At 35.6% G+C, this 14,705-nt stretch overlaps 1 protein-coding gene across 2 annotated transcripts in view; it reads left to right on the top strand.

Moving 5' to 3' along the window:
• The first annotated feature begins 1,621 nt into the window (after positions 1-1,621).
• The window catches only part of LOC105231822 (uncharacterized), a 25,196-nt gene continuing 12,112 nt past the window's right edge, over positions 1,622-14,705 (top strand). The window contains exons 1-3 of one of the 2 annotated variants that reach the window (XM_011213297.4): positions 1,622-1,939; positions 2,148-2,216; positions 14,048-14,170. In XM_011213297.4, coding sequence (XP_011211599.2) covers positions 1,712-1,939; positions 2,148-2,216; positions 14,048-14,170 — 420 coding nt within the window. In that variant the 5' untranslated portion in view covers positions 1,622-1,711. The remainder of the gene's footprint in view (positions 1,940-2,147; positions 2,217-14,047; positions 14,171-14,705) is intronic. The other variant, XM_049449653.1, reaches the window with a different exon arrangement.

The raw sequence follows: 14,705 nt of genomic DNA, 5'->3' as shown, positions 1-14,705 counted from the left end.
GATAGAAAGTATAATTGATTAGTAGCTTAAGCTCGTTCTAATACATGTACCAAGAAGAACAGTGTAACTTCTATCTTCTTATTCTATTTTCTTCTTCTACCTTCTTCTCCGACTTCCATTATAGCACTGCGATCAAAACGTAAGGTGAGAAGATTATCGTGGTGTGGTGCACTATGAATTCTTTAAGAGACAAAAATGTCAACAAATAATATTTGAGCGTTATCCACGCAAACGACGCAGGCATTTCATCTGAAACAAACGGGAAAATGTGGTTCTTAATCACAATGTCACCAGGACTATCATTAATTCTTCTCAATCTTTTGCAAAAACTTGACTCAGATCGTTAAACAACCATCATGTTTTCCTGATTTGACCTTGTACTTTCCCTGGCTATTCAAAAAACTCAAAACGCCAATGCGATCCCCCCGCTGACGATCGCGAGAACTGGAAAAAGTGCGCAGATATGCGTTCTATTAGACGGCAATTATTTCGAAGGAGAAGAGATTAATTTGCAAGAAAAAAAATAATCCACATTTCATAAAAAAAATTCATCTAACTTCAGGTTATGGGAACCTTTGGTGTGGCCATGGGTGCTTTAGAAGCTACCTATACAAAAATTGTTATGAGTCCGTATTGTGTGACGTGTACAGAGTGCATAAAAGACTCTGAACATGTATTCTATCATTGCCCTCAGTTTTCAATTATAAAAGAAAAGCTGAAAACCGAACTTAAAGGTAGTCTCACGGTGGAAAATTTGACTATGCGCAAGTCCTCTGTAAAATAGAAAGCTGGCAGCAAAACAGCAGATCTAATTATGATAAGATAGAGAACTTTTCAGCAGATTAGGTGTCAGTCATTCCAAAATATGTTCTTCAGTTCAATGAAGTGCAGTAGTCCCGTGGGAGAGACGTGAGATGAAAGTAGGTTAGAATTAGCAGATTAAAGTCCCACACTTCGGCTTTCGATGCTTTATTAAAAAAAGGCTCTGAGATATTGAGTTTTTGATACTTCTTAGGTCCTTGCAACAAATTCTAAGGCTTACAGCTTCTAACTCCCAAAAAAACAAAAAAGAAAACGAGTTTCTCTTTCCATTACTAGTAACTCAACGCGAATCAATTGCCCAGCGCTGACCTTGATGAATGAGCAATATACTTTAAATAGAAACCATTAAAATAAATAACTGGCTCGTAAACCTGTCCACAGCATTTACATTTAATCACCATAATCTGCCCTAGATTACAAACAAAATTTGTGCACAGCTGAGAAAAATACCAAAATCTCTCAAACGAGTTGGTGCTCTCAGCTCTCACATACACACACACACACACCCGCCACCAATAAACGAGGCATTGTTGTCGCTCACACGTGAATATGTAAATTGAGCGCGCATTGTGGATATTCGCTCTCTCTCAAACATAAGTGTGCTTGTGTGTTTGCGCGCATAGCCCACCTGCGATCGAAATTGGCTTAGCAGAGCGGATTGCGGCGCGTGCACACGATCTTAGCCGCACCGAGCCATTGTTTACATACGTGTGTTTGTATGTATGTATGTGCTCTTAAATATGCATGTGTATTGTAACTGTCGGCACCTACCGGTGTGAAGACGATCTGCTGTGCGCTGCATAGTCAGTAGAATTTAGACGCCGCGATTGTTGGAGTACACGCGACCAATGTTACGGATGTAAAGTAAATTAACGGGAAATTCGCGACGATGGAGAACGAATTTGCAAATGGTTGTGAAAATGCTTCTTATCTAAAGAATGATTTTGCACACCAAGAAATACCACGCGAAAATGAGGAAGACCCCTCAGCCGTCTTTGATTCTGACGACATTTACGCACATTACGCGCCGTCGGTGCGTTTGTTGCGCATACGAAAGACTATAACGGGTTCGTGTGGCTTCCATTTGACACGCACCAAGTGGGATCCCTATCCGTGGGTGCGTATGAGTGATGCCAAGTGCTTCGTTGCGCATGCTTAGCGATTAATCTATGTAGCTACTATGCGTTCGGCTCTCAATCGCTGAGCGCAACATAAATCAATACTTAGATACATAGTTGCATTATGTAATTTGTAATATTATTTGTTAACCGCTTTGCCTTGCCGTTATCACTCACACATTCGTTCTCGATTTCCATTGTCATTAGGTGAGCGCGGTCGATGCACATACCGCAGCGGAAATGAGCGGTCTGCAGCCGGGCGATTGTGTACTGGAGGTCAGTAAGTTCCACAAAAAGCATAAAATTTTAATGTTAATGCAATAAAATGCAATTAACTGACAATTGTTATTTCTTGAATGTGTGTGTGTATGTGCAATTGCAGTGTCTGTGTTAATGCTTGTTTAGCAAAAAGTGAAAAATTCCAACAGCATTCATTCATAACTCGTTCGTTCAGATGGCTTCTTTTACTTGAAAAGTAATAAAATATTTTTATTTATTTTTTGTAGTTGAAAGTATGGTAATTCAAGAATTTAAATGAAATCTTTGCAAGATTATTCAACAAAAAAACCAAATCAATGCTTGAAAAATTATATGAGAAGTAAGCGTGACTGCAGTCCCATATTGAGCATTTTCGCACTGTGTCATAAGAATGTTAAAAGAAGGTTACGCACCAAATCTGGTAGAAATCGGTGAAAAAAGTTCTGAGGTACGCGAATATACCTAAAAGTGGGCGGTGCCGCACCTATCGTTCAATTTTTACAAAAGCTCTTTTAAAGCCCTCTTGCATCATCTCGAGACGGACAGTCAGACAGTCACCCAGGTTTCAACTTTTCTCGTCATCCTGATCATTTATATATGTATAATATTATTTATTTATTTATTTTAATATGACTTGTAAATAAATTTACAAGTATAATATACAATATACATTATATATATAACCCTAGATCTATCTCGCTTAGTTTTAGGTGATACGTACAACCGTTAGATGAGCAAACCCATTATACTATAATAGTAAAGAACGAGGTTGAGTAAAAAAGCAAACAATTTTCGGCCACCACAAACACTTTTGACTACGAACTCGGTAATGAGTTAATCTACTTTATATTTGGCATAGGTTTTTCTAAATGTTTCAAGTACTAAATTCCTTCCCGAATATCACACAAAAACCAAAACAGTTGTTTAAGTTGCATACTCTAAGTCATAACATGACAATGTTACTTTTGTTGCAATCAACATGTTTCATTCGTAAACTTTTCTTCTGTTACTCTAACAAGAGCTTGTCTAGTGACGCTTACAAAGTATTTAACAAAACTTTAATGACATTATATAATTACTTCCCATTTTGTAAAGTAACTTGAAGTGCTTTTTAAATGTCGTTGTTTCTAAGAAAGTCGTCTTAAACTATGACGTGCTCCATATTTGATGAAGATATCTTGTTAAAAAATTTGTTTTCCGTTGAAGGAAGCATTTTTAAGACTTTCGAAGTAAGGTTTTTATTTTTGTGACTAATGATATTAGAGTTTAGGAGATTATTATGACATTGGCGGGGACAACGCCCTTCTTATAGCGCTTACTAAAATCGCCAGGACATCCATGTCGTATACGTAATTTTTGGTAGAGAAAAGGGCAACTTGATATTGAAGTTATTAAGATGTTTTATGAATTGTAATGGTTCTTCGTGATGTCATAAAAATAGAAAACCTCTAATTCGAACTAATAATTCATCAAAGCGCCATGTGACCAATAAAAATTTCCAATCCCATCGGCTCGGTGGGACATCTTAAAGTATGAGCCACCAAGTGTTTATACCTTGATATCGCAAACGGGTGGATAATCCAAAAAGAAGTGCTAAGATGATGTCACCTCGCCTGCTTCCATTAATCTTCTGCAGCTAGCGTTCGGTTAGATTTTTGACCTACTGCATGTAGGATGTTAGAACTCTCACAACTAGGAAGAGGCATGGCCATATATTAAAAATTATCTTTTATCAAAAATAAACTCTAGAAAAATAAATTTATAACAAAAATATAAATTCTAGCCACAGCTCTGGATAGGCCTAACAATTTTTACACATTATATAAAAGCAATAATAAAACCGGCGCAAAAATATTTACAATCGAACACACGCTCTATTAAATTAGTGCCAATTAAAATCTTCTCTGATTTGTGCAAACGTGAAAAAAACATTTGCTATAATTATATATCTTTTATGGCGTAATAATGTCATAATACTTGTACATGTGTTGTTTTTGCGCTGCTTTTGTTGTCATTTTTGCTTGCAATTACTTTCGTTTCATACATTTTTTTTTTACTTCTATTTTTAATTTTAATTTCTGATTTTTTTTATTTTTTTTTTTTACCTTTGAGGGGAATTTATACACGTTAATTTTAATCTGTTATATTTTCAGCGTTTGAGAAAAATACTGTTGAAAACACTCACTTTTATATTTTCCATTCATGCCTCTCATTAATTCAGTTGTGGTTTGAGGCAATCATACACACACACACATGTTCATATGTATACTAAATATTAATGTAATGCAAGTTGTAATTAAACGCCGCATTTCTTTTTGTGATTCATATGCCAGTCATGACGAGGCCAGCAAATGCATACAGTTTGTTGTTTTTGCGTTGGGCTTTGTTTTGAATTTGTCAACAATTGTGGCATTTTGTAATACGCATAAGGCATTGGCAAACCTGATATCTTGGCATGCATTCAATATTACCTTATTTTTGGAACACTTGTTCTAATTATAATAATACGCGGTTGACTCAGCTTGCGAGATATGGGAAATATTCATTTTATTTTACTCTTTTTTCAAGTAATATTTTAGTTGGCGTAGCAGAGTTCAGCAATAGCTTTGACTTTATTCACAGATACGATTGGTTCTAAGGAGTCAGTTATAGAATGAAAAGACTTTAAGAAATCGCGCAAAAGTTCTTTTCTTTAAAATAGCTCTAGAATTGTTAAGCAAAGCTTCAGGGTATAATGATGTGTTGGTCAAAATATTGGACACTTCAAATAAATCAAAACGATATTGAATATATAGCTCATGTATATTTTGGCATATTAAAAATCACGTATAAGGTTTTATACTAAGCCTTTTTGGTTTAAAATCTCCTTAATGCAACCCATTAGAATTCTACTTATCTTACTAACATACTTATTGCTCCCAAAATAGTATATAACGATTCACAACGAATTATACATGACAATGAAACAACATTAAATCATTATCCACATTGAAATCATCCTTTATAATTCTCTGCGTATTTTTTCTGCATCTTGTTTTCCAATTATGCCAAATTCCTTGTAGACTTCGTTACACTTAGCGATACCATTATGCAAAGTCACGTGGCTCCATCTAATTTTCTTAACACATAATTTCCCATCTTTATGTGCAAAACACAAATATTTGTTGCCACAAGACGTTTTGTTGTTCTACACGCCTTATCTATTGTACAAGTGTAAGTACATACTCCATTCACACCAAACGCAAAAATTGTCGGCAAATATTTTTGTTTGCGATTTTTTAACATATTTTAAGAAAAAAAATTTAATTTTTTGGTTATTTTTAGAACTGGAATTTAGAACATTTTTTAAACTTTTTTGAGCTTTATTTGTTTTCAACACTGATAATACCTAAAATACATATAATGCGAATAGACGCGTGGTTCCCTCTAATTTCGTACATTTTCCAATGTTATTAGATAACTCGTTGACAATGAACTGAGAGAAACTGTTTTGATCTCGGTCAAATAGTTTGTGAAGTAAGCAATTACATGTAATATATCTTATATTTCATATATATACTTATATCTTTGTATATAGAGTAATCTTTGGTGAAGAAAACTTTTATACTATAAGTAAAAGTATGATAAACTATACAATATTAAAATGAATCATCATAATCCTAATAGACTAAGAAGCTTTAATTCTTGATAGTCTATATTAAAAAGGGCTGGATTACCTTTCTTAAATCAATTTTATGTCCAGAATAAATACCGATTACTACTTGTATAAGTATTATATGAACATTGTTCGAATTGGACAGAAATTTCGGAGTTGCTCTCTTTAATACTTTAGTTAGTACTTCTTCTTAAACAGGATTCGTTTTAACCCACTAAATCTACAACATTACTTAGTTCTAACAAAAAAAGAGTTATGAATTTTTGTTTCTAGCTCTACTTTGGCTTTTCTAGAAACATTATTCATAGCTGAGAGACCAATTAGTTAAGAACAGAACACTTTACACAAGCAATACCAAAAAGCTTTTAGTACATTTGAGCAGATAAATAGTGTAATGATCTGTTAGACTACCTTATAGTAGCATCCAAAAGTGTTTATTCAATAAAAAAAATATTTGATATTTTGCTTCGTCATTTACCTGTGCTGCGCCTATATTGAAAATATATATACTTAAATTATATTTGTGTAGCAACTACGAATACACCCATACATATATGTATGCACTAGGTATTACGTGTTGTACTGAATTAATTATCAAATTGCTTTGAAATTGCACGAATAATATTTCACACAAGATAATAATAACCGCGACAATCTTAAATAAATATGTACAGATGTTTTGCTGAAATACACGCTCATATATAAATATATATATTTACAGATTCATATATACATACATGTATATATTTATTCAGTACTTGTAGCAAAGTGAGTTGTTTTGGAAATTCTTAAAGGGTTTGCTTAACACATATTTGCAAATATTGCAGTAAGATATTTGATACATATATTGACTACTAGAGTGGGTCGATTTTTTCGCTATAAAATCGGGTATGGATCAAATGGTCTACGGATTATTCCGAACAACTTTGCCTAAGAATGGATCTAAAACTGGTTTAGAGCCAGCCATTTTTGAGGTGAAGTTTAAAAATGCTGAATAATCGGTTGCATGGGAGATATGTGATATTGGTAGTTGTCCGATCTGAGTCATTCCGACAAATGATCTATATAATATCAGAATGCACCTACGTAGTAGATTTCATTTAGATTATATTTCAAGTATACATTTTTACGATTCCTAAAACACTTCGCATTAAAATGCTGACTAGAAACCCAATTCGTCTAAATCTTTAAGAATTGTATCTCAAAGACCTGTGTAAACTTTCATGAAGACGGTTGAGTATTTCTCGAGAAATCTTTCCAAACAATTTAAAAAACGCTTTTAAAAGTTTGATAATTTAGGAAAATATTCAAGAGATGTTATAGAATTTAGTAAGATAATATAACAATTGAATTTTTTCAAACCCGCAAACCTACGTAACCCCTTAATGTACTCTATATTTATAGACACAGACTACAAGTAATGTATTCTAGCGCCACTGTTTCAACAATGTTTTGTCACTATTATACCAGCAGAGTAGAGGACTTAACGAAGTTGAGTAAAACACTTGTCGGGCCGCAACAAACTGACATTGTAAATACTAACTCGGTAATGACTTAATCTACTTTATATATGGCATATATTTTTCTAACTGTTTTAAGCACTAAATTCTGCCCCGAATGTCATACAAAAACCAAAACACCTGTGTAAATGTCATACCCTAAGTCTCACATGACAATGTTACTTCTGCTTCATTCTTAATTTTTTCCGACCTAACAAAAGCTTGTTTAATGGCACTTACAAAGTATTTAACAAGACTTTAATGGCATTATACGAGTATCATTAACTCACTGTTTTTTTTTAAGTAGACTTAAGCGCTGTTCAAATATCGTTGTTTCTCAGGCAGATGTGTTTTATAACAGAACTTAGATAATTTTAGTATTTGCAAAACTTAAAAACGCATTTAGAGTATATTCCAGCTACGGTAATCGTGTAAGTCTTGATATATTTTCTATACTTGAGACCTTACTTGAGGGGGTTTCTGGCTTCAAATACTTGTCAAGTTTGATGAAGATAGAATGTTTGCAAAGCTGGAAAACATTTCTGAAGTAAATTTTGGGAAAGCCAATGCTTCGATTATCCCCAACCATTTACCCAGATCTAACTAGTTTGCAGAGAGATGCATGAGAGAGTGCACAAACTGACGGAACACTTAACCTGCTAAAAATTAAAAAAAAAATGATGTTCATTACAAAACCTACAATCACTTCCGCTAGATTGTTGTCGGAAATGTTAAATATTTTCCGAAAAATAAATATTTATATAACGATTTCACTAACTAAACTCCGTACTCACATAACTATACATATTTAGCCATTATAAAATCACGACTAAACTATAAGTGGGCAGAGCATTCTCAGCTGAACATTCTACTAAAAACATTTTATTAACAAAGGTCACTCAATTTTTTTTTTCAATTTGAAATGTGTTACGCATATATTTTCCGCATTTCCAACATTTAGCGAAACACTTGCTCAGGCATGTAATGAAACCCTCTTGCCACCTTTCAGCCGCTCTTGCACCAACACTCTTCGAGTACGCACTCTACGCAGCATAGAAGTTGAATGGGCACTTAATCGTAGACAAGGTCAGGTTCAGGGAGCAAACTAGAACCAGTTACTTACATACTTATATACAACATACATACGTACACAAAGCGATATATACAACCAAAAATGCGTCTAAGCAATTAGCTAGCGAATAAAACCATTATAAACAACAACAAAGTGTAACAACAATAACAATTAGCTGCGGAAGCTGTGTAAATTAACAAACTGGTTTCCAAATTGTAAAGCATTTAGCTCGATAGAAAAGCTCTCAAACGTGTGTATGCATGTGAGTACACTCGAGTAAGCTTAAAGTGGGCTTAGCCCGTGCAGTCGATAAAGCAGTTGATCAGCAGTGAGTTTGAATTTTCTGAGTAACAAAAAGTAAGAGAGACAAACACATCTCACTCATTTTGCATTTCTGACATTTAACGGTAAATAACAAGTAAGGAAGGGCTAAATGTCCAAGCATTTGCTATGAAGCTTTACCGGCACAATTATTGCTCATAAGTAATTGACTTACTGAAATAGTTTGTACGCTGGCCTAGGAATGCCGTGACTATCAGAAGATAAATATTAAAGAAACACAAATATAATTGGAGCAATAAGTCGGTGTCATTGTTTCGGCTTTCACCCGTAAATGTCATCAGGGATTTAAGCCATCGATTTTCCATTTTGTGGTTTTGACACCCAACAAATCATTAAGCGTTGCGATCGACATTTCCGGACGAACGTGTCTGAAAAACGACTGTCAAAATGCTACATAGGATATATAACTAAATATGTACAAAAATATGTCACACGCATGCATACGCATATAGCTGACACGTCTGTGTCCATTAAATCGCTTAAATGCTATCCTTTGTGCCAATTCACTTTAATATCTTTATTTATGGCTTAGTGTGACACTTTGTAGGATTTCGGTTTCCGCCATTTTGTGGGCGTGGCAGTGGCCGATTTTGCCCATCTTCGACTTAACCTTCTTATGGAGCCAAGATACGTGTACCAAGTTTCATTACATGATATATCCCCACTTCGAGTACAGCTTGCACGGACGGACGGACAGACAGACAGCCGTCCTTTTTCAACTCGTCACCTTGATCACTTTGGTATATATAACCCTATATCTGACTCTTTAGTTTTAGGACTTACAAACAACCGTTATGTGAACAAAACTATAATATTCTTTAGCAACTTTGTTGCGAGAGTATAAAAAAGTGAATAAATGCCAAGCATTTGCTATGAAGCTTTACCGGCACAATTATTGCCCATAAGTAATTGACTGAAATAGTTTGTACGCTGGCCCAGGAATGCCATGACTATCTGAAGATAAATGTAAGAGTAAACACAAATATAATTGGAGCAATAAGTCGGTGTCATTGTTTCGGCTTTCAAGCGAAATGTCGTCAATTTAAGCCATCGATTTTCCATTTTGCGGTTTTGACACCCAACAAATCATTAAGCGTTGCGATCGACATTTCCGGACGAACGTGTCAAAGCGACTGTCAAAATGCTACACAGGATATATAACTAAATATATACATATATAAGCTCACACGCAAGCATACGCATAGAGCTGACATGTCTGTATGCATTAAACCGCTTAAATAGCTAGCTATGCATTCATATCTATATTAGAGCGGGTCGAAAATTTATTTTCTTGAGCAACGATGTTCAGAAAGGTCTGTAGAGCATTTCCCGCATACGCTATTTTTTCGTTTTTTGGCTCCCTTTAATCGACCCGCTCTTATATATGTACCATATACATATTGTATATATCCCCACATAAATACATATCTTTAATAGTAGACAAAGAGACAACAAACGACACCATACTTTTTCACGATTTTTTCACATTTCTCTTCAATAAAGTTTGTCATTTCATCGTGAGAAGGTATTCAATTCAACAATGAGTCGAAATTGTTAAAATTTACTACCGAAATTCGAAGCGGGTGGCCTCAACTTTAAGATTTGTGGTCGTCATAATCGTCCTGTCCGATAAACAACACAGCATTTAAAAAAAAACACATCAAATAAAGTGAGTTTGACTGTAAACAAATTTCTTTAATCGCTCAAAAAAGGCTCATGTCGATTGGTCTAGAGAAATGTTAACAAAATACGAAAGCCGTGCTTCGAAAGAAGTCTATTACATCGTGAGGGGTGTTAAATGGTAATCTACGCATATGTAAGTCCGAAAGTAAACACCACACCAATGTTTCAAGACGAGCCGAATCCAACAAAAGATTTTTCGCGCCCGAAGCACTACTAGCAATTATTTGCCTGTATTTTTGGAAAAACTGGACGTGTGGCAATCATAACATCGAAATAATGCAAAACAGTAAATTTATGTGTGTTATACAACCAGTTTGTTTGCCAGTTGCCTTTCAATAAATCAGGAAAACCAACCACCGAAAACGGATCACTCTTCACCACGGCTGCGCGAGCTCTCTCACACATAGACTGAAACAACTGCTTTCTGGAGCACTCAAAACATCTATTTGATGAGTCATCCTCCGTTCGGTCCTGACTTGGTAACGCAAGACTTTTTTTATTGCCGTTCGCAAAAAAAAAAAACAACAAAGAGGTCAACGTTTTTCGACACCTGAAGAGGCGGTTGATGCGTTCAAAAGAAATATTTTGGAGATTTTTCAATCAGAGTGGTAAAAGTGCTACGATAATTGGTTCAAACGTATGCAAAAGTGTTTAGATCTTAATGGAGAATATGTTTTAAAAAAAAATAAAGCGATTTTCAAAGAATAAAATTTGTTTTTGTTCTCGAATCCCGAAATATTAAAGGCAACCTACGTAAAGAGTATTCATATAAATGATTAGCATTGCCAGCAGAGCCAGCTGAGTCAATTTAGCCATGTTCGTCTCTATGTACACTTTCAATTTCAGTTTTTGAGATATCAATCTGAATTTTTCACGTCAAAAAGCTACTCTTTTGTGAGAATTGATATCGTACTACTATAGCATTTAGCTGTCATATAAACTGATTGATCAAGAGCAAGGAAAATATCTTTATCTAACCTTTCAAGCTAAAAAAATGTACGCTTAAAGGGTATTATTGCTACAGTGTAGCCGGAGTTAAATTTTTTCCTTGTTTTCGAAAAGTTTTGGAAATTAATTATTATGGATGAGGGGAAAGCCTTCAGTCACCACTAAGTACAGCAGATAAACATTACTTCCAATTCCAGGGTATTTTCATTTTATCTCATATGTGTTGTAATTTAAACGAACTTGGCTCGTTGCTGCGCTTTTTCTTAGCACACGACCTCTGGAAACGATACAGGAATTTTTCTGATGTCAGATCGCATACTACCCATTCACTCCTAGTTAGAATAACAACGTTAAATCTAAATATGCAACATTGCCAAAGCCATGGAGTTGGAGTTGACAAACTACATTAGCAGACATGCGAAACTAAATTTTTTGTTTGTGAAAAATTTGCGTGCTGTTAGGAATACCTCGAGGTATAGTCTATGAAGAAATATGCTGTATGGATTAAGGATCTATTAAACATTGTTCGGAAACAAGTCAAAATTTCAACTTTCGTTTTTTCTAACGGTTTCTGAAAATCCGATCCAATACATGACAATTAAGTAATGAGACTAATTCTATTAAAACCGTATAAGTATTTGTAAATAGTTCTACAACTCTGCCATCCCCTTCGAAGTAGTCACCTTGGACAGCTATACAGCGATTCCAGCGCGTTTTCCATGCTTCGTAACATTTCTGGAACGCTTCGACCGCGATGTCCGCGAGTACCCTCGTCACGGCCGCCTGATGTCCGTAATCGACTCAAAATGGGTTCCTTTGACCACCGACTTTGTTTTAGGAAACAAAAACAAGAAAAAACGTTAACTTCGGTTGCACCGAAGCTATATACCCTTCACAGGTGCATTTCTGTTAGTAACTTGTGTTTAGTTTGGAAGCTATATGCTATAGTAATCCGTTCTGAACAATTTTTTTGGAGATTATATTGGTGGTTTAACAAATAATCTATACCAAATTTCGTGAACATATCTTGTCAAATGTGAAAGTTTTCCATACAAGAACTTGATTCCGATCGTTCAGTTTGTATGGCAGCTATATGTTATAGTGGTCCGATATCGGTCATTCCGACAAATGAGCAGCTCCTTGAAGAGAAAATGACGTTTACAAAATTTCAAAACGATATCTTATAAACTGAGGGACCAGTTCGCATATAGAAAGACAGACGGACGGACTGGCATGGCTAAATCGACTCAGCTCAGCATACTGATCATTTTTATATATACTTTATAGGGTCTTCGACGCTTCCTTCTGGGTTTTACAAAGTTCGTGACAAACTTAATATACCCTGTTCAGGTACAAAAACTCACAGTGTAACATGTCGGGCGAATAAGGCGGCTGTTGCAACTCGGGGATCCCTTTAGAGGCCAAATACTGGGACACGCTAAGGGCGGTGTGGCACGGCCCGTTGTCGTGATGAAGGATCCAGTTACAAGCGATGTCTGGGCGCACCCTGTTGACTCGTTGTCGCAATCTTTCGAGTACTTGGCAACAGTAGACTTGATTCACAGTTTTCCCCGGGGAACGAATTGTTTGTGGACGATTCCACGGCTATCAAAAAAGACAATAATCATTGTTTTCACCTTCGACTTGCTCATGCGAGCTTTTTTCGGGCGGGAGACCGCGCGGAGACAACCATTGTGAGCCTAGGCACGACTAAGAGCGCTATCTTCATACAATCTTACAATTTTAGCGTACGTTTCCGAAGCTATTTCGCACAATCTGGGCCAAAATTTTATCGTGACGCGTTGCTCTTGATTTCGTTTTTCCACTTTCCCGACGAGCACTACAAACACACGTCTACTCAACTTGACGCAGGCGAACTAAATAAGCTAAAGCGATGGCACATATATCAGTGGAGAGGGGAGAGATGCCAGAAAAAGAGAAAGCGAATTTTAAGGTCACAAGTTACCACAAACGTAGCAATAAAATGAGTCTCATTACTTAATTGTCAAATCTCGTACATTCTTGAACGAGGGAAGCATTCTCATTGAATAAGGAATTTCTTCACTGCAAGCTCCTGATTTGAAGAGTCTAAATATATCTCATTCTCGCTTATTCGGGGTTTCTGTGCAAATCAGAATTGTGCTAACCTAATGCTGTCCTATACTAATATAGTCCTATCTACCCTTCTGCAATGCTTTGAGGTTTTGTTGTATTGTGTTGTTGTAGTGCTGTCATTGATTTGGTGAATGCTGCAACAACCTGCAGCAATTTGGCCGCAATTGCAGCAACAACAACAACGTGCAAAAATAACAAGAGCAACTGGCAGGTAAATATAACCACAAATTCACTCTCGCTCATCACAAATACACACGCACAAGCATATGATAACTGACACAATATACATGTAAGTAAATATATATTTGTATATAACTTGCATCTTTGCCGCTTTGCTTCACATTTAGTTCTCTTACTTGATTTGGTTGTGTGTCTGTGTGTGTGATTTATGCCGTTCTATTTCCACTTGCATATGTGAACTCTAATACTCTCGTATATGTTTGCGTGTGTGTGTGTGTGCGGGTGTGCGCTCGCGTTGCTCGTTTTGTTCGTTTGCAAAATGCGGAAAATACAATTTTTAAAATTTCATTTTTAGGTTAATGGCGAAGACGTGTTGGGATTGCGCATAACGGATATTGCAAAATTGGTTCAAGCCAAATCAGGGCATGTCACGTTGCTGCTCTGGAACTGTGGTAGTGATTTCAAATGTGACCCGGAGGTAAATTTTGCATTCACATTGCATCCTCACAAACATTTTCACATTTTTGCCTTTATATGTATATGTATATATGTGTGTGTGCGTGTATGTGTGATTTGATTTAAGTAAATTATGGCATAGTTTGTGTGGAAATAATAGCAAAGTGAAAGCGAAAACTGCTTAGTCTACCTTGCAACCGCTCTCATTTTGCAGTTGAAAAGTGATTAGTCTCGCTGTAAGTCAAATTGTGTTCGACATGTAAAAAAAAGAAATAGAAAAATCGAGAAAATATTGAGATAGGAAAAATAGAATGGCGACTGGAAATTTATGAAATAATTTCAAAAATTTTGTTGAATGAAAGTAGCGGTTTTTAATGAGCAGTAAATTTAGTTTACAAGAGCGGGAATCACGATTTAATCTTGAGGATAATTTATGGCATAGAAGAACGCCAAATGTGGCAAATAAACTGATGATAAAAATATGTAAAAATGGAGCACTTAAAATTTAAATAATTTATACACTCAGTATTCTTCTTATTCTCTTAGAAGTAATTTCG

This window comes from Bactrocera dorsalis, chromosome 2 (genome assembly GCF_023373825.1).
Source record: "Bactrocera dorsalis isolate Fly_Bdor chromosome 2, ASM2337382v1, whole genome shotgun sequence".
Lineage (NCBI taxonomy): Eukaryota > Metazoa > Arthropoda > Insecta > Diptera > Tephritidae > Bactrocera > Bactrocera dorsalis.
Note: the sequence above shows the minus strand (reverse complement) of the source record. Positions and strands in the feature narration are given on the sequence as shown.